Genomic DNA, 19,010 nt, shown 5'->3' with positions numbered 1-19,010 from the left:
TCCCTGGTGGTGCATTGGTAAAATGTTGGTACTGCTACCACAAGGTTGTGAGTTTGATCCCAGGGCTCCAAGGCTGATTCAGCCTTTCATCCTTTTGTAAGTCGGTAAAATGAGTACCTAGCTTGTTGGAGGCAATTGGCTTACAGATTGTAAACTGCTTAAAGAGTGCTGAGTTTGCTGATAAGCAGTCCAGAAATGCAAATGCTATTGCCCTGCTACAAGTAAAGAATGAAAATACAATGCACACACCCACACTACCCAAATTAACTGACACTTTCCCTTGAGATTGCCTTAGGAATCTTAACTAGAGCTTAGTAACATACAAAGCTTTATTGTGAACACGAACCATGTAACAAAGATACACCATAACTTGTACAGGAGCAACAAAATAATAAAATGAAAACATCTAAGTGTTGTTAGCATTTATTATATATTTCTGTTATGAGTGCAATTTACAAAACATCTTGTTGTTATGGTTTGGGTATACCAAAATCATTAAACTTTCATGTTTTGAAACATACACATATACAAAAGTACTGGTATGTGTCTTGCATTATCATCATTAATAGCACTTGGATATTGAATTCATTGATTAGAATATCCCTGGAAAGATTTATTATACAAAAATAAACAATTAAAAAGTTATGATCCTTTAGTTTTCCTTATCATTTCTTCCATCATATTCCACTCTTCCTGGGTAACCTAGAAAAGGGGGGAAATATTTTAAATGAGATAATGATCTCAATGTTTTCTTTGTCCAAGTTTTATACAGCTATATATGAAGACAATCTAGTCAAAGGAAAGCACTTTTAAAACTATACTATAAGTATTTAAACTTACCTCCATTAAATCAGTGGGAAATTGATTTGAGGAATATTGACTTGAGGAAAAAAATTCTCATGGTTTTTGATGTCTGAGTGTTAGAGCTGTTGCTTATATGACAAGGGATGATATAATGTAAGTATATTCATGAGAGTAAATGAATAACTACTGCTGAGTGCATTGTATTGAAATGTGATGTTTATGTAAAATTACAAATGTGTGGCAACTATAGTGCTAAGGTCAATGTGTTATGTTTTGCAATGCTGTATGTATATCAAGGTGCCAGATTTTACTGCTCTGTATTAAGACCTGTTGAGGCCACAACAGAGCAATGATTTCTGATGGAGGAACCTGTGAAGGAGGCACTAGGCTGAGGACTGCAGGGGGGAGCAGCATGTATCTAAAGGCAGAGGATTACCTCTGAGGGTGTCTTACAGGGACTGTATTTAAGATAAGGGTTGAAGCTGGCACTGACAGGCGCTGAGCTGACACAGACAAGTTTTTAATCTGACAGAGACAGAGTTTGGGATTTGAAAGAAAAGAGAGAACTGTATATGATAGTGGGGAGCCTAGAGAACAGAACATTAGAATTTATTATATTATTATACTGTGTTTAATAAATCTATTTATATTATTATTTTAAACATGTCTCTGGCAGTCTTGTCAAGCCTGAATTGGAATCAGACCAGACATACCAAACTAAAGAACCCACATAGCAACATAGCCACAAGCCCACATTTATAGGGGTCAACTGTAACCCAATCAGCAAGGAAATAATTGGGGAATAAGGGCAGAGTGAGTGGTAGGATTCCTAGGGATTAGAGTTTTAGGGCCAACCTGTATAAAGGGATATTTGAAGAGCCTTTGGGGTTGAAGAGTGGGGTATAAATACTCTAAATAAATACATAGAACCAAACAGTTAGGAGAGATCACCCAGCAGACTCTAGAAAAGAGATTTATGTGTAAGTGAAAAAAAATCTAAAAATCTTTACAAAAGTATAAAGATTTTAAAGGAAACTTTTTTTTAATTTTATTTATTACAAATAAAGTACACATACATAACATGTAACATATAACATATAACATAAACCAATAACATTCATCTCTATCGTCCCCTTCCCTCCCCCCTCCCCCTCCCCTAGACTTAAAATTCCTTCCATACTCCTCTTCATACATTCCCTAGACTAGACAACACAAAACTGACTTCCTTGGTCTGAACCCTTACCGTTTATTTTATTGACTCTAATTGTCTATCTTTTTGTTAGTAGTAACTGATTTTGTTTTGACTTCACCGATAACACTTTTGACTTTCCTGATCTTAATTCATTCTCCTTGTTTATATTACTTTCTTAAACGTTTCATTTTCTTTTAAACTGACTTACCTACGTAAGTCCCTTGTTAGATTTTGTCTTGTATGTTAGGCCATTTTCCCCTTATGTAACTATACAGTTTTTCCCAGACCTTTCTATCCTGCTTCCTTTTTTCTTTAGCTTCTGCATTTATGGCTAAATTATCTCTTAATCCTTCCGAGATTATATCTATTTCCATCATTTCTAACAATTTGAGAATCCATTCTTCCAACATAATGTCTTCCTTTTTTTCCCCAGTATTTTGCATACGTTAATCTGGCAGCTGTTAACATGTAGAAAATTATTTTGCCGAATCTTCTTTCTATCTCATCCTCCAACATATTTAATAACAAAATTTCAGGTTTGTGCTTTAACTCTATATCCAATATTTCTTTAATTCCTTTAACTATCATTTTCCAAAAATTTTCTGCATATACACAATTCCACCATAAATGATAAAACGTACCTTTCTCCCTTTGACATTTCCAACAATAGATTTGACCATTACCATAGATTCTACACAGTTTTTCCGGAGATAAATGCCATCTATACATAATTTTAACAAAATTTTCCTTTATATCCTGACTTACAGTATATTTCATTCTTTGTCCCCACGATATTTCCCATTGTCTTAATTCCAATGATTTTTTTACAGTCTTTCGCCCATTTGATCATGTTTTCTTTAACTAGATCTCCTTCCATCTGGTAATCCAATAATGTCTTATAGAATCTTGATAGAGCAGCTGGTTTCTCTTTCAACATTATTTCTTCTAGTTTCGAGAGACTTTCTGTAATTTTCATTGTACTTTTATCCACTCTAAATCTAGCTTCCATTTGATAATATAGAAACCAATTACACTTAAAGCCTTCATCTTTAATCTGTTCTAAAGGTTTCATTGCAAATCCATTACCTGTTTTTGTTAATACATCTTTATACCTCAACCAATTTTCTTTTTTTTGTACATCAGTATTAAACAATGCTTCATGGGGGGATAACCAGAGGGGGATATCTGAACTGATCCATCTTTTATATTTCTCCCATATTTTGTATAGGGAAGCTCTTATAAAATTATTTTTGAAGGCAGCATGTACTTTGGCTTTACCATAAAACATATAGGCGTGGTATCCAAATCTAAGATCATGACCCTCTAGTTTTAGTAATTTCTTATCTTCTAATCTAGCCCAAGCGCTTAACCATTCTAGAGTGCATGCTTCATAGTAAATTTTCACATTAGGAACTGCTAGCCCACCTCTATTTGTTGAATCTTGCATATAATTTTGTTTTATTCTTGGTTTCTAGCCATCCCAAATGTATTCTGAAATCTGTTTTTGCCACTCTACAAAAAGTTTGTCATTTTTTATCACAGGTATGGTACGAAATAGAAATAATATCTTGGGAATTAAATTCATTTTAACAGCTGCGATCCTTCCCAAGAGAGACAACTTCAGGTTTTTCCACTCTTTCATCTCCCTCTTCACTTCCTCCCATTTTTTTACGTAATTATTCCAAATTAAGTCTGCATTTTTATTTGTTATTATAATGCCTAGATATCTTGCTTTTTTAGTAATGTTAAATCCTGTCATATCCTTTAATTGTATCTCTTCTTCTCTCCTCATATTCTTGGTGATAACATTTGTTTTATCTAAATTTATCTTTAACCCTGAGATTTTTTCAAAGTCCTTAATATGATCTAACAAAACTGATATACAAGTGGTGGGATTTTCTATTGATACTGCAATGTCATCTGCGAAAGCTCGGACTTTATAGAAATCACCCTTTATATTCACCCCCTTTATTTCTGGTTCTTGATTTATACGCCTGATGAAAATATCTAACGTGATCACAAATAAAAGTGGGGAAAGGGGACAGCCTTGCCGTGTTCCCTTTTTTATTTCTATTGTTTTAGTTCTGCTTCCGTTGATTATTACCTTCACTGTTTGTTTTCTATATATTGCATTTATCCATTGAAGGAACCCCACCCCTAGTCCTATCTGTTTTAGTATCATTTTCATTAAATTCCAGTCCAAATTGTCAAAGGCCTTTTCAAGATCCAATAGAACTAAGGCCATTTGTTTTTGATTATGAACTTCATAGTACTGTACTCTATTATGTTGATAATTTGTCTAATGTTATCTTTTAATTGCCTGTTGGGGATGAAGCCACATTGTTCTTTAGAAATTATCTTCTCTAATATTTTCTTAAGTCTGTTTGAAAGAATACTAGCAAATAGTTTATAATCTTCGTTCAGAAGAGAAATAGGTCTATAACTATTCATGTCTTCCTTATTCTTTCCTTCCTTTAATATTAAACAGACATTGGCCTCTTCCCATGTTCTAGGCATATTTCTTTCTTTGATGTTATTCATAGTTTGAGTTAAAGGATCCTTTATTTCATCTTGAAAGGTTTTGTAGAATTTGGAAGTAAAACCGTCAGGACCTGGGCTCTTATTATTTTTAAGATTCCTTATAGCTTTCTCTACTTCTTCTTTAGTAATTGGTTGATTTAATTGTTGACTAAGATCCTCTTCTATTCTGGGTAATTTGCATCTCTTTAAATATTCCTCCATATCTTCTTTTTTCAGTTCTTTGTCCTTATATAATTTGTTAAAGTATTGAAAAAAGATTTCTTTAATTTTTTTTTGTTCAGTAAAGGTCTTTCCATCTTTCCTAATTTTTGTTATCACATTCTTATCTCTCTCCTTTTTTAGCCTCCAGGCTAACCATTTCCCTACCTTATTTGCTCCCTGGAATTGCTTAGCTAATTTTAAAGGAAACTTTTAAAAGGAAAAAAAGCAAAAGGGGTTTGCAGAAGCATAAAGTTCTGCAGGAGTTTGCTGAAGCAAAAAAAAAAAATATTTAGAAAAATTCAAAGGGATAGAGAGACTCAAAACAGGTCAGTGAGCTTAGAGATCACATAATAGCTAGCTGATAGTAGAAAAGCAAAATAGAAAAGGTAATGGAACAAAGTATTTTGATAGATAGTATGGTAAATGCGACAGAATACGAAACAAGACGATTCCACATCACAACATTTTGTGACAAGTCTCACTTGTAAGTCATTATTACCTTATGTAGGTTATTCATCTCTCCAGCCATGAAAACGAATTCACCACCGTCTATTCTTACTACCTGTGAAGTTTAAAGAAGATTATCATTAAGCTGCTCCAGTAAGACATTGACAGTGGTTTAGTTCAATATCAAGTTTAGTCAACATGCTAAAGAAATGGAGTATGGCCAAACATATAAGACTCCCCTCCCCTCCCCCCAAATATAATCTATCCAATAAGATCAGAAATTGATCTTTTTAAAAACTTAAAATAATGTTTTTCAGTGAAATTGTATTAAGCTCAGCTAGCCCCATAAAAGTATTGCATTAAGCTGCCTTAACAGAGAGACAGTTTAAGTGGCTTGAGAATCATAGCTTGTGTATCAGTAGCAGGAAGCTTTGGCAAATGTAAAAAAAGTTTCTAAAAAATCTTTATATTACTTACAGCTCCATTCACCCAACTTGCATAATCACTACAGAGGTAAGTTGCAAGATTAGCAATCTCTTCCACAGTTCCCAAGCGGCCACAAGGAATTCTCTGGATCATTATTTTCTCAAATTCCCCTGTTGGGTCAAGACGGCTGAAAGCCCCCTAAAGAAATTTTATTATTATTATTTAATTAATTTATCTGTATCTCCCTTTTGTCCCATATAGAATCCAAAGCAGCTTACACTGCATGTTAAAATAGCTGAAACAATTTGAATAAAAAACTTAAAAAATTAAACAATCCACCTGAAAACATTTAGAACAGTTAAAAACACATTCAAACATGTTATATATTTAAAAAATAGCACACCTGTTGCATTATCTGAACCAGTTAAAAGCTGAAGGCCTATTTAAATAAGGTCTTTGCCTGCCAGCGAAAAGAGAGCAAAAGGAGGACCAACTGAGCTTCTCTCAGAAGAGAATTCCATATCCTGGCAGCAGCCACCAAGAAGACTCTTTCCTGTGTCCTCACTAAATGTGATGGGACTGAGCAAAATTTCTGAAGAGCTTGGGCTAGCTCACAAAGGAAGGTAGGGTCTGTCAGATAGTCTGTCCCGAAGGCAGTAGTCATTTTTCACCCATTGTATCCCACTGCTGAACTGTGATAAAATTGGAAGTGACATGACATCACTTCCGGTTTTGTTTTCAACAAAGTCAGTGTGGTAAAATAAGCAAAACTGTGATGTTTTGTGGCAATTCAAATGGTTCTTAAGTATTTGGGGTCAAAAGCATATGAGAGCTTGCAAAGTACCCGGGTGCACTTCAGGGACCACCAAAAAGGGGCACATGAAACTTGGAAGGTGAGCTTTCCCCAAACTGCCCTAAAGTCTGGGGGGAGGGATTTAAAACAATATTTAAATCAACATGTAACATATGTTAGATTACAACTCCTATCAGCTCATCAATGAATATGGCTAATGAAAGCTGGAGTACAATTACACCTGCTTAGGGTTGCCATAATTCTCTACTATAAACCGGGACAAAATGTAGGACAAAATTTAGCCCAAAATTTAGGACAACTGTAGGATAAAATTTAGCCCAAAATGTAGGACATTTAAGGTCCTCCATTTTTCTTAAATGTCCTACATTTTGGGCTAATTTTTATCCTACAATTATCCTAAATTTTGGACTAAATTTTGTCCTACATTTTGTCCCAGTTTATAGTAGAGAATTATGGCAACCCTACCTGCAATGGACATCTCCTGCTTTAGAGAAAATATAAATAACTTTTGTGAGTATAGCTAGAAAAGAGTTTGGCGATGGCCTTCAGAATTTTGTCTTTTGTTATTAAGAATGAACTGAAATGTAATTATACTTCTGTCACAAAAGACTGATAGTAGAAAAGGAGTACATGCTCTTTGACATTCCATGGAAATTATTCTACTTTCCAAGCAACTGTTTTTCAGTTAAGAGAAACAGTCTCATGGTTAAAACTGTACCTTTGTCTTTACTGGACCTGGTTGAATTACATTGAATCTCATGCCATATCTCCCCCATTCAGCTGTAAGTGACCTAGAAATTCATTAAGACACTTTGTAAGTGTTCAGCATATACTGTGGTGAAGAAAACTAGAAAATATATGTATTAAATATACACACACCTTGGGTTCAAACACAGTTCTCTGTTCACTGGAGGATTGTGCATAACTTCAGATGAATACATTGCAACAGGTGTCCTACATATCTTCTCTAGCCTACCAACATTTCCCAAAGATGATTTGAATTTTTTAAAAGTTGTTAAACCTCAACAGAAAACAGGGATGAAAGCAAATGAGGGAAGGATTTTCCTCAAGGAATATCCTATATACTTGTACATACTTGTGTACAAGTCGACCTCATGTGTAAGTCAAGGGTCAAAAACCTGGATTTTGATATGACCCATGGATAAGTGGACGACAAAACTGAGGGGGCTATAAGGAAGAATGAAAAGGGGGAAATACCACTTCTGTCCCTCCTTCTCCTTCTGTGGACCTCTCCCACCCCATTCCCAGGTGCTGGAGGAGAGGTTTTAACATTAGATTGAGAAAGGAAGCAAGTGAATTTAAATGGAGAGTTGTTTCCATAGGAAGCAAGGCCTTGCAGAACAGGAGAGATAAGCAACTGGTTTTAAATGAAGAGTCGTTTCCATAGGAAACCAGGTCTTGCAAAACAGACTGGAGAGATGGTTTTAAATGGGGAGTCTTGCAAAATGGACCGGAGGGGTAAGGAATTGGTGAAAAATGGAGATTGGGGCATCCGGCTTGCTTGCTTTAGGACCTTTCTAAACATTACTGGTGTATTGACCCTTATATAAGTCTACCCAGAATTTTGAGATCAATTTTGGGGCATACATTTCTCAACTTATTGTTGAATATATACAGTAGAATGTGAGTTAAGTGTATTTTAATCTTAGGGGCCAAGAAATTACTCACTTGCACAATGCTTCTACACCTGCTTTGGCAGAAGCACTTGGGGTCACAAACCCAGACCCACTTTCTGCATAGACTGTTGTAATGGCCAAAAATGCTGCCCCTGAAAGGTGCAGAAAGATAAAGGCTGGATTAAAGACACAGTTCTGACCCTATAAAAGCTAGAAACACAGTCCCTGAAACATGCAAAAAGCTAGATGCTGACTACAAGACACATCTCTGACCCTGTAATTGACACACTCTTCCTAATGTTATCTCATAGAAATAGGAATTATAAATGTGATTTATATCTAAATCTAAAAACAACAAACAGAAAATGAAACAATATCTTAAGGATCTCTGACTAGGGATTCATACATTGCCTTCCATGAATATGGGAAAGAGGCTTACTGAAAGTCTTAGGCCCATTACAGACGGGCGTAAAATATGTACTAGCATGCACCTAACTCTAATACGTCCCCAGGACGTACAAAATGGCGGTGCCCTATACACATAGGGGCCGCCATGACGACATCACGAACGCGCCACCTCCAAATGGGACGGCACGGATGTGACGTCTTTGCGCCGTATGAGGGCGCATAGAGCGCCCTTTCCGCAGCGCTAGAAGGAGCTCCAAAACGGAGCTCCTTCCACAATTTGCGTCGCTGGCACAGCCTTTAGACGGCTGCGCCAGCGACACAAGGGAGAAAGGGGTCGAGCGGCCCCTTTCTCCTCCTCCCCACCGCCATCGGGTGTCCTTGGGGCATGAAGCCCCAAGGATACCCCTTTCCAGGCTGTGGGGAAGCGGCCTTTTGCCGCTTCCCCACGGCCTGGAAAGCGGCGGATTGGGGCCTCGGAGGCTGCCGCTCTGGCAGCTGAGGCCCCGATCCGGCAGGGAAAGGAGCACCTACAGGCCGCCCCAAAGGGGCAGTCTGTAGTGCGCCTTAGACTGTTTTTGGTAATAATCTGCCACTATCACTGTATCTAAGATTTGTGATTAGGTCCCTATTTATCAAGTGATTAAAAGCTGCTTTGTATCCAAAATTCACTCATCTTGTGAAAAGTAACTGCAGTTGAACCCTAAAAGTGTAACACTTCCCTTGACCAAATAGTGTGAAACACATATCTGAATAACATCTGTCTTTGACAATGGTTGACCAAGGAAAAGAACTGAGTTAAAGCTAAAACTAACAACATAAAGACAAAAACTGGATGAAAAATGTTTAATCCCCTTGATATATGGCAGCTTGATTTCAATGTATATGTAGTACAATTTGCAGCTTGCTACAAACAATGATTTTGGTCTTTTTAGTAGTATCCAGTGAGCTCTTTCTACATCCATCAGGGGGAACAACAAGAAAATGTCCCTCCCTGCACCCTCAAAATCCACTTCGGGGGAAGAAACCAATAGCATATACTAAGTGTATGACCAGATCTACATTCTTATGAGGGTGGATTCCACATGATGTGTTTGTTTAAAGTCTGTGCTTCCTACATAGTAGTCAAATTTGACTTGATGATGATGCAGATATGTAAGTGATACAAAGTGTCAATCTACCTTGTGTTCAGAGAATGTTAAGGTATGCTTGTTACGGAGTTTGGAAGACCAGTGTTCTGCATTTACAGGAATGAAAGAAGTGTAAAAGTTGATCTATAGTCAATAATTGAAGTGTGATGGTGGCTATGTGAAGGGTGTATAAAAACCTAGTTTAAAACATGGCAGCATTGTTTAAAGAGTTACATTCGCACCAGCCATATGTGCAAAGTGTTTCTATTCCAGTGTTCCGTGCATATGAACTACTGTACATATGAACTACAGCAGTTATTTCCTGCAGCTTTGCAAGTCATGATCTGGCGGCAGAAGACTGTCTTTTCCCATTATATCATTACATCCTCCTGTTTCACACTCTTGAAGGGGGCCAGAATCTAGAGACACTTTCTTCAATCTTCCCAAGGGCTCTCCTTAAAATAATGTAGGATCAGGTTTATTTTTGCAATGGCAGAACATGCTATTTGAGAACTGAGCGGTCCAGGATTTCAAGGGAAATAACAGCAAATTGCAGATTTTTATTTAGTATCCTATTTGGACTTTGTCAATAAAACATCAAGTTCTATACATCTGAATGTACCTTTCTTAGCTTTAATCAGTTGTTTTCCAATTTCAAGGGTTACATAGGCAGTACCATTAAGAACAATATCTGTAATTGTCCTCCATGCATTTGCAGAAAGACGTTCAGAAGGAGAAATAAAATTTCCAGCAGCATTATTTATAATTACCTGACATGGAGAAAAGAAATTGAATACTTAGGTTAAATTTTAAAAGTGGTTGGCCATTTCATAGATTCCAACAGAAGTTTAGATAAAAGGCTGCCTAAAAACCTACAATTTTTGCCAAAACTCAAGAACATTATACATTTAAATGTAAGTATATCATAATCCCAGAAACACTGCTGATTTTAAACACTTGTTTGGATTCTGTGCTCATTTCAGTAAGAGAATTTTTAAACCTGAAAGTCATCTCAGGTTAAAAAACAACCAAACAACCAAGCACATCAACCATAACTGTTGCCCACAGCAAACATCTTCACAGTCTTCCTCTGGTGATTTCAAGATCTTAACTTTCAAACACAAGAGGTAGCTGCAAACTCTGTTTTTACTCCCTTTTGCCAGTAACCTGTGAAACATAAAAAGTGGTGGAATTCTGCCATCTAAAACAAAAGGGATACAGAGTTCCTGCCTACTATTTACAAATTGTTTTAAAACCTAATTTAGAAAAGTGCAAGCTACAAGTGGGATCAACAACTAAATGCTGCATGATGGGAGTGCACTTGCTCAGAATTATAGCCAACCAGTCATTCCTTCTTCTGGGATGTTCAGTTCTATGTTCCCTCTCTCCCCGCTTTTGGCTCCCTCTACTCAGCAACAGTCAGCATTCCATGCTCACTGAAGATGCTCAGTTTTAGTGTCTTCATTCCTATCTCCTTCTTGTGTGCAAATAGTATTGCTTTAGTTACATAAAGAGTACAATTCAAGTTAGTTTCCTACTAGTACATGTCTGCGATAACTGTTGTATCACAACAGTGCCATGCTGCTGTCTGAGTGCACAGAACAATCTTTTGTCCTTTGGGGTCTGCAGGTTAACCAATGGGCAATCATAAGGGAATATATAATATCCAGGGTTCTTTCAGTGTGCCTCAGGCCTTCGCAAGGGAGGGATAGGTAGTTGTTGTTATTGCATTATTCTTGTTTTATTTATATCTTACCTTTTCCACAGCCCTTGAACTCAAGGCAGCATAAAAAAGTTAAAACAAATCTAACTAAAAATAAATGTTATTCAAAAGTTAAAATATAACTAAACTATCAATAACATTAAAAGCAGGTCCATTGAAAACAAAAACAAATATATACAACACAGTGCATTATTAAAGGTCCCTTCCTAATAAGTCAGCAATGGAAGAACAATTTCATCCTGAATCATCCCACTCATTAATTATTTGAAGTATTAACTGGTCAAATGAAACAAACAACCATCTGTTTTCAAGAGATTCTGGTTTCATTGACCTTTTGTTCTGTTATGGAAAATGTAATGTAGTGGCCCTTTTATTAGAGCTTTGGTTCTATGGACAATGAGATTATAAATTACTATAAACACGAGAGCAAATATTATTTTTGAAAACTGCAACAATGCAAAACAAAACTATTTTGTTTTGGAGCACAATCTCCATAATCCCTAAGAAATAGCCATGCTGGATGGGGCTTATGGGAACTGTAATACATAACATCTGGAAGACATCAGACTGCCTATCCTGTATTAGAGCAGATTCAACTGACTGTCCGATGTGGACCAGCTGCTGGGGCAAGTAAGGAAGACAACTTGTCCTTTTGATCCCTGTCTTTCTTGGCTGGTCATCCAGGGAGGAGATGCAATTAGATCTAAATTACAATATATTATTAATGCCTCTTTCAGTAAGGAAGATTTCCAACATATTTAAAAGAAGAGGTGGTATGACCACTTCTAAAAAAGCCCTCCCTGAACCCCCAGACTTTTCTGGGCAAGGTGATCAAGAGGGCAGTTTCATTCCAACTGTACACAGTCTTGGATGATACAAATTATCTAGACCCATTTCAAACCAGCTTCAGAGCAGCATATAGAGTTGAGGCTGCTGTAATTTCCTTAGTGGATGATTTTTGCCTGAGCATTGACAGGGGGAGTTTGTCCCTGTTGGTGCTTTTGGATCTCTCAGCAGTTTTCGATACCATCAACTTTGGTATCCTCCTGGAAAGCCTGGGGGATATGGGCATTGGAGACACTGTGTTTTAGTGGTTCCAGTCTCCAGATGGCAGTGCTTTGGGATAGTTCTCCTCAAAAAAGGAGCTGTTATATGGCATACCCCAAGGTGCCGTCCTATCCCCAATGCTAATCAACATTTATATGAAACAACTGGGAAAGATGATCTGGAGGCATGGGGCAGAGTGCTATCAGTATGCTGATAACACCCAGACATATTTCTCTATGCCTTCAAATACAGCCATGGCTAAGGATATGTGTCTCCTCTGAACGAATGCCTGGAGAGGTAATGGGCTGGGTGAGGAAGAATGAATCGAATCCAGTCAAGACAGAAGTGCTTACTGTCAAAGGTCCTAATTGCGGTTTGGAGGTGTGTCAACCAGTTCTGGATGTGGTTAGACTGCCCCTGAAAGACTGTTCACAGCTTGAAGGTGCTTCTGGATCTGTTGCTCCAAATGATAGCTCAGATAGTTGGGACAGCCAGGAGTGTTTACTAATTATTTACTAGTTTCAGCTGTTACGTCACCTGCACCCCTTCCTAGAGTTAGAGGATCTAAAGATTGTAGTGCACATCCTGGTATCCTCAAGGCTGGACATTGGGCTACCTCTACACCAAGTTCAGAAACTTCAGTTAGTTCAGAACACGGCAGCCAGATTGGTTACTGGGGCACCCAGCAATAATCATATCACACTAATATCAAAATCACTCCACTAGATGCCAATTAGTTTCCAGGCAAGGTACAAAGCGTTAGTTATTACCTTTAAAGCCCTATATGGCAAAATATCTAAAAAATCACAAATCCCAGAATTCCATAGCATTCAGCCAAGGCAGTTAACTTCATTATTTCTGCAGTGCAGATGAGGCCGAAGATATACATGCATACATACTATACAGAACATTCCCAGTAGTGATTAACTGCTTTCTCTATTGGGACACTTACGTTGGGATGCCCAGCCACATCAATTAACTGTGCAACTGCATTGCTGACAGAAGCTGGATCTCTCACGTCACACTGGACTGCATGAACCTGTGTGATAAAATATCAGTGTTACAACAACCAACACAAGGGGGAAAGGGGGAAATAAATACAAAATGTAACCAGGACTTCAAAGGATACACTCACAAAATTCCTAACGCCAATATCATATATAAAAAGTATTTAAACAGTGATTAAACAGTACCTTATTTCCTGTTTTAGAAGAAATTTCTTCTGCTGTTTTCTTCAATACATCGAATTTCCTACAAATAATTTTATATTAGTTCCTGGTTTCCATTACATAAAATATATCTTAAGATTCATCTAATGTTAAAATATAGAAGAAATTTTATTCAAGTGAAAACTTTAAAATTGGTAATATTGCTTCATAATACTGCAGCGGAAAGCTTAATTCCTTCTTGATATGGTTTAGCTTAGATGCTTCTACAGTGTAAATGTAGAATGTAGAGCCCTGGTGGCGCAGTGGGTAAATGCCTGTACTGCAGCCATTCACTCGAAACCACAAGGTTGCGAGTTCAAGACCAGCAAAAGGGCCCAAGCTCGACTCAGGCTTGCATCCTTCCGAGGTCGCTAAAATGAGTACCCAGACTGTTGGGGGCAAATTAGCTTACTTGCTAATTAGCTTACTTGCTGTTCACCGCTATGATCTTTGGAATAGCAGTATATAAATAAAACAAATTATTATTATTATTATTATTATTAAATTCCAACACAATGATCACTGAACTTGCTTTGCTCCAATGCAGGGGCAGGCTACTGTGGAAGACCAAGGGGCTACTGCAGGAGACACTGGAGGCCTATTCCCCTCTTGAATCTGCTTGCACAAACAAATATGCCCCCAAATGTTCTCAAACATCCTCTAAGGAACATAGGGGGATGTTTTGGGGGCACCCTAAACTCCTAGGAGGCATTTTAAGGCAAAAAAAAAGTTTTTTTTGTTCCCTTCAAAATTTCATTTTGACCTGTGGGGGCATGCAAACATGATGGGAATGCCCTCTACAGCCCCTAGAGGTCATTTTGGGGTATTCTGATGTAAAAATAACAACCACCTGTTTTTGAGCTCTGGGGCCACAAAAACAGCCCTGGGAGGTGCACACAGCCTGCAGGTTAATCTTTGCTGATATCTGCTCTAACTGAATATAGTTGCTAAAAAAAGAAAAATCAACAATGCAATCAGGAATAAGCTCACAGTACCCAATGCGCACCTGGCTGTAACAGCAGAGTTGCATCCTTTGCACGAGAATCTCATTTTCTCTAAAATGTAAAGCTAAGGTATTTACCGGCTTGCTATTACACACTCTGCTCCCAAACTAGAAAAAGCAGTTGTCATTGCTTTTCCAATGCCAGTACCGCCACCTGTGATAAAGGCCACTTTCCCATGAAAAGCATCTGGTGGCAACAACACTTTCGAAACAGGTGAAAAGAAGGCAGCTTGAGGACTGTCGCTTTGGCACATAACTTGTGTTCCATGACTCAGATGCTGAAAAAGAAACAGGAGATAATTTAGGATTTTTACCTGCTTATATTATAGCTTGAGCATTGTTCTCAACTACAGAACTACTAGATAATTTAAGTTGCAGGTTTGCTATTATTATTGCCTTGTGTGGGATTTTTTTTTCTAGACTAGGGGCAGTTAACTATGTGGGGACCAAGGGCCAATTTTTATTCCTAGTCCCCCCATGGGCCTCACAGGAAATACCAGTTTTCTTCTGCAGTCCTTCTCAAAATGGCAACCGAAAGTGATGCAACACTACTTCCTGTCACCATTTTGAGAGGACATTAGAGGAAAAGAGGTACAGTATTTGTGTGGGGATAGTCTGATGTTAGTAGTATGATGCTCTGATGTGTTTGTGGTGGTGAGCCAGCTTGCATGCATGAATCATAGAGTTGAAAGAGACCACAAGGGCTGTCCAGTCCAACCCCCTGCCATGCAGGAAATCACATCCCTGACAGATGGCCATCCAGCCTCTGTTTAAAGACCTCTGAGGAAGGAGACTCCACTACACTCCAAGGGAGTGTGTTCCACTGTTGAACATCCCTGCCAGGAAGTTCCTCCTAATGTTGTGGTGGAATCTCTTTTCCTGTAGCTTGCATCCATTGTTCCGGGTCCTGTTCTCTGGAGCAGCAGAAAACAACCTTGTTCCCTCCTCAATATGACATCCCTTCAAATATTTAAACAGGGCCTCTTAACTTTCTCTTTTCCAGGCTAAACATACCCAACTCCCTAAGTCTTTCCTCATAGGTCATGGTTTCCAGGCCCTTCACCATTTTAGTTGCCCTCCTTTGGATATGCTCCAGTTTCTCAACATCCTTTTTGAATTGTGGTGCCCAGAACTAGACACAGTATTCCAGGTGGGGCCAGACCAGAGCAGAATAGCGGCACTATTACTTCCCTTGATCATTCTAGACACCATACAGTGGACCCTTATTTTACGCTGGGGTTTGGTTGAAAGATCCCCCGTGGATAACAAATCCATGGATGCTCAAGTCTCATTAAAGATAATAACATAGCAAAATGCTGTCCCTTATAAAAAATGGAAAATCAAGGTTTGATATTTGAAATATATACTTTTTTGAACATTTTCAAACCGTGGATTCTTGAATCTATGTATAAAAAATCAGTGTATAAAAAGGGCTGTCTGTACTTTTATTGATGCAGCCTAAAATTGCATTGGCCTTTTTAGCTGCCGCATCACACTGTTCACTCATGTTCAACTTGTGGTCTACTTGGACTCCAAGATCCCTTTCACATGTCGTCTCATTCAGCCAGGTGTCCCCCATCCTGTATCTGTGCATTTTATTTTTCTGCCCTAAGTGCAGTACAGTCGGCCCTTCTTATACACGGATTTTTTATACACGGATTCAAGCATACACGGTTTGGAAATGTTCCCAAAAAGTATAAATTTACCTTGATTTTCCATTTTTTATAAGGGACACCATTTTGCTATGTCATTATATTTAATGGGACTTGAGCATACATGGATTTTGTTATACACGGGGGATCTTGGAACCAAACCCCAGTGTATAACAAGGGTCCACTGTACCTTACATTTCTCCCTGTTGAATTTCATTTTGTTAGCTTTGGCCCAGTTTTCTAGTCTGTTCAGGTCATTTTGAATTTTGATCCTGTCCTCTGGAGTATTAGCTACTCCTCCTAATTTGGTGTCATCTGCAAATATGAAAAGCATGCCCTCAGTTCTGTCATCCAAGTCATTGATAAAGATGTTGAATAGCACTGGGCCCAGGACAGAGCCCTGTGGGACCCCACTGGTCACTTCTCTCCAGGATGAAAAGGAGCCATTGTTGAGCACCCTTTGGGTTCGGCCGGTCAACCAATTACAAATCTATGTGGATGCGATGCCTCGAATCCGTCTCCAGGCCGGCCTTAATGGCCAGTCTGAATAGGATCTAAATTATTTATTTAAAATTGTGTATAGCACTTTCAAGTGACCCATTATTTCACACCTTTTATCAAGTTGCAATCTTTCCAACAACTGTGTAAGGCAAAGCCATTTTCCATACATACTGCATATTGGAAAACTGAAGTTAAAGTGGTGTCTTGCCTAATGTCACCTGAGATGTTATCACACTAGCGAAATCCTACTGAGAAACGGGCTTTAAAGTAGATTTAAATTAGAAAAAAACCCTGCAAGTGTGAGAAGTTTATCACACGACGTTTCGCCACGCCAGAAATAACGCGAAAATAAAGCGAAGGCAAAAGGGACAAAAACTGCAGCTTTTTATTTTGGCGAAGCTCCAAAAGTAAAAAGCGGCTGTTTTTGTCCCCTTTACGTTCACTTTATTTTTGTGTTATTTCTTTTCTGGCGAAACATCATGTGATAAACTTCCCGCATCTGTGGTTTTTTTTCCTAATTTAGATCTACTTTAAATCCCATTTCTCTCCAGTGTGATAAGGTCCCTAGTAATTTTATGGCAGAAGCAAGATTCAAATTAGGGACCTCCTAATTCCTATCTCATTCTCTCAGCCATTTCATTATCCCAACTCTCTATGTACAATGTGAAGCCAAAGGCTTTCATGGCTGGCATCCATAGCTTTTTGTGGGTTTTTTGGGGGCATGTGGCCATGTCCTAGAAGAGTTTTTTCCTGACGTTTTGCCAGCATCTGTGGCTGCCATCTCCAGAGAGGATGCTGGCGAAATGTCAGGAATAAACTCTTTTGGGACATGGCCAGATAGCCCCGAAAAACCCACAAAAACCAATCTCTAAACTCAACATCTTACAGTTCTTTAGTGTGAGTAAGCGATACAGACAAACCGTCTCAAATTCTGCAATGCAGCTTTGGAAACTCACATTTTAAAACAACTGCAATTTCTAAGCAAAGTTCAAGGACCACATTAGAAGAAAGAGGCTGATCTGCCGGATATCTCCTGCAAACTGAATCCCTTTTAGGGCAACGTTCAGATTTATTATTCTAGGTTAGACAATGAGTTACTAGCTGAGACCGGACAGTGCAAAGAAAACTGCTCAAAGATTGTGGCCTTTAGCACAATGCCAGCAATGGCTTCTGAAACAAATGGATGTCCTTCACAGGAACTCTGAATGTTAACAAGGAGTGAGGCTGCCTTCGCACTGCAGAATTAATGCAGTTTGATGCTGCTTTAAGTGCCGTGGGTTAGTACTATGGAATTCTGGGGCTGCATCCACACTGGAGAATTAACCTGTTTTGGCACTGCTTTAACTCGTTGTCTGGGTCTTTGCTATGGAATTCTGGGAGTTGGAGTTTGTTGTGGGGCCCAGAGCGGAGCTCTGCTCCGCTCTGGGCCCACAACAAACTCCAACTCCCATAATTCCATAGCCTTGAGACAGAAAAGAATTAAAGTGGCTCCAAACCAAGTTATTTCTCCAGTGTGGATGCGGCCCAAGAATTGCACTTTTGAGTTATTTAGCCTTCTCTGTAAGCGAGCTTTGGTGCCACAAAAGAAACTACAAATCCCAGAATTCCATAGCCAATTTACAAACTACAAATCCCAAAATTCCAGGAACTCCAGGAAAAAAAGGTCTGGTCACCCTGGATATATGTCCCAACAGAAACTAGAAAGAGGCACACAAAGAGGCTGGAATGTAGGACATGTCCTGGGAAAGGAGGACTGGTCTGGCCACCCTGGATATGTCCCAATGGAAACTTAAAAAGCCCTGGAAATACCCATGAATGCTTTTTTTTACAGTCCTGCTCAAAATGGAGGACATCTGGGGATTCCTCCTGCACACAAAGAGGCTGGGATGGAGGACATGTCCTGGAAGAGGAGGACTGGTCTGGTCAAGTGCCTTACCCGCCTAGGCAGCCTCTGCGCACTTAAGCGGGTCACTAACCCGCGACTCACAAACAGCGCAGCCGCCATCTTGCTTTCCTGGCACTCTGGACGAGGAGGACTCGACTAACGCCCCGCCCTTTGCTGCTCAGGAACCAATGAGAGAAAAGGGGCGGGGCTGACTGACCCACGCTCGCCCTGACCACGCCTCCTCCGTGGAGGGGCGTATCTGGCCAGAAAGCCACGCCCCCTCTGCTCCTCTTTGCTGGGATTCGAGCCCTGGTCGAGTCATAAATCCAAAACACACTGCAGAAGTAATCCAGTTTCAGACCCTGCCTTGGCTCAATGCTAGGGAATTATGGGA

The 19,010-nt window shown here is 39.0% G+C and overlaps 1 protein-coding gene across 1 annotated transcript; it reads right to left on the bottom strand.

Annotated features, from left to right (window-relative positions):
- Nucleotides 1-407: 407 nt before the first annotated feature.
- On the bottom strand, nt 408-18,760 carry DECR1 (2,4-dienoyl-CoA reductase 1). Its single transcript, XM_089517591.1, has 10 exons — nt 18,668-18,760; nt 14,657-14,856; nt 13,561-13,618; nt 13,320-13,406; nt 10,220-10,367; nt 8,115-8,214; nt 7,144-7,216; nt 5,663-5,809; nt 5,238-5,300; nt 408-702 (listed from the first exon to the last, which is right to left on the bottom strand). Exons 1-10 carry the CDS (start codon nt 18,734-18,736, stop codon nt 643-645), a joined length of 1,005 nt encoding a protein of 334 aa, XP_089373717.1. The 5' UTR covers nt 18,737-18,760; the 3' UTR covers nt 408-642.
- Between the last annotated feature and the right edge of the window lie 250 nt (nt 18,761-19,010).

Source organism: Sceloporus occidentalis, unplaced genomic scaffold (assembly GCF_023333645.1).
Source record: "Sceloporus occidentalis isolate IW3139 unplaced genomic scaffold, rSceOcc1.0.p SCAF_3, whole genome shotgun sequence".
In the NCBI taxonomy this organism is placed as follows: domain Eukaryota; kingdom Metazoa; phylum Chordata; class Lepidosauria; order Squamata; family Phrynosomatidae; genus Sceloporus; species Sceloporus occidentalis.
The sequence above is the reverse complement of the archived record's forward strand: the minus strand, read 5'-3'. Positions and strand labels throughout refer to the sequence as shown.

What these genes read in the sequence shown, in the direction of transcription:
- DECR1 (XM_089517591.1), bottom strand. Translation starts at nt 18,736, where the DNA reads ATGGCGGCTGCGCTGTTTGTGAGTCGCGGGTTAGTGACCCGCTTAAGT. An exon ending in CGCAGAGGCTGCCTAGGCGG is followed by an intron (nt 14,857 to 18,667) that starts GTAAGGCACTTG and finishes TTTCTTTTTCAG; the next exon opens with CATCTGAGTCATGGAACACA. An exon ending in CAGGTCCAGTAAAGACAAAG is followed by an intron (nt 5,810 to 7,143) that starts GTACAGTTTTAA and finishes AAATTTCTTTAG; the next exon opens with GGGGCTTTCAGCCGTCTTGA.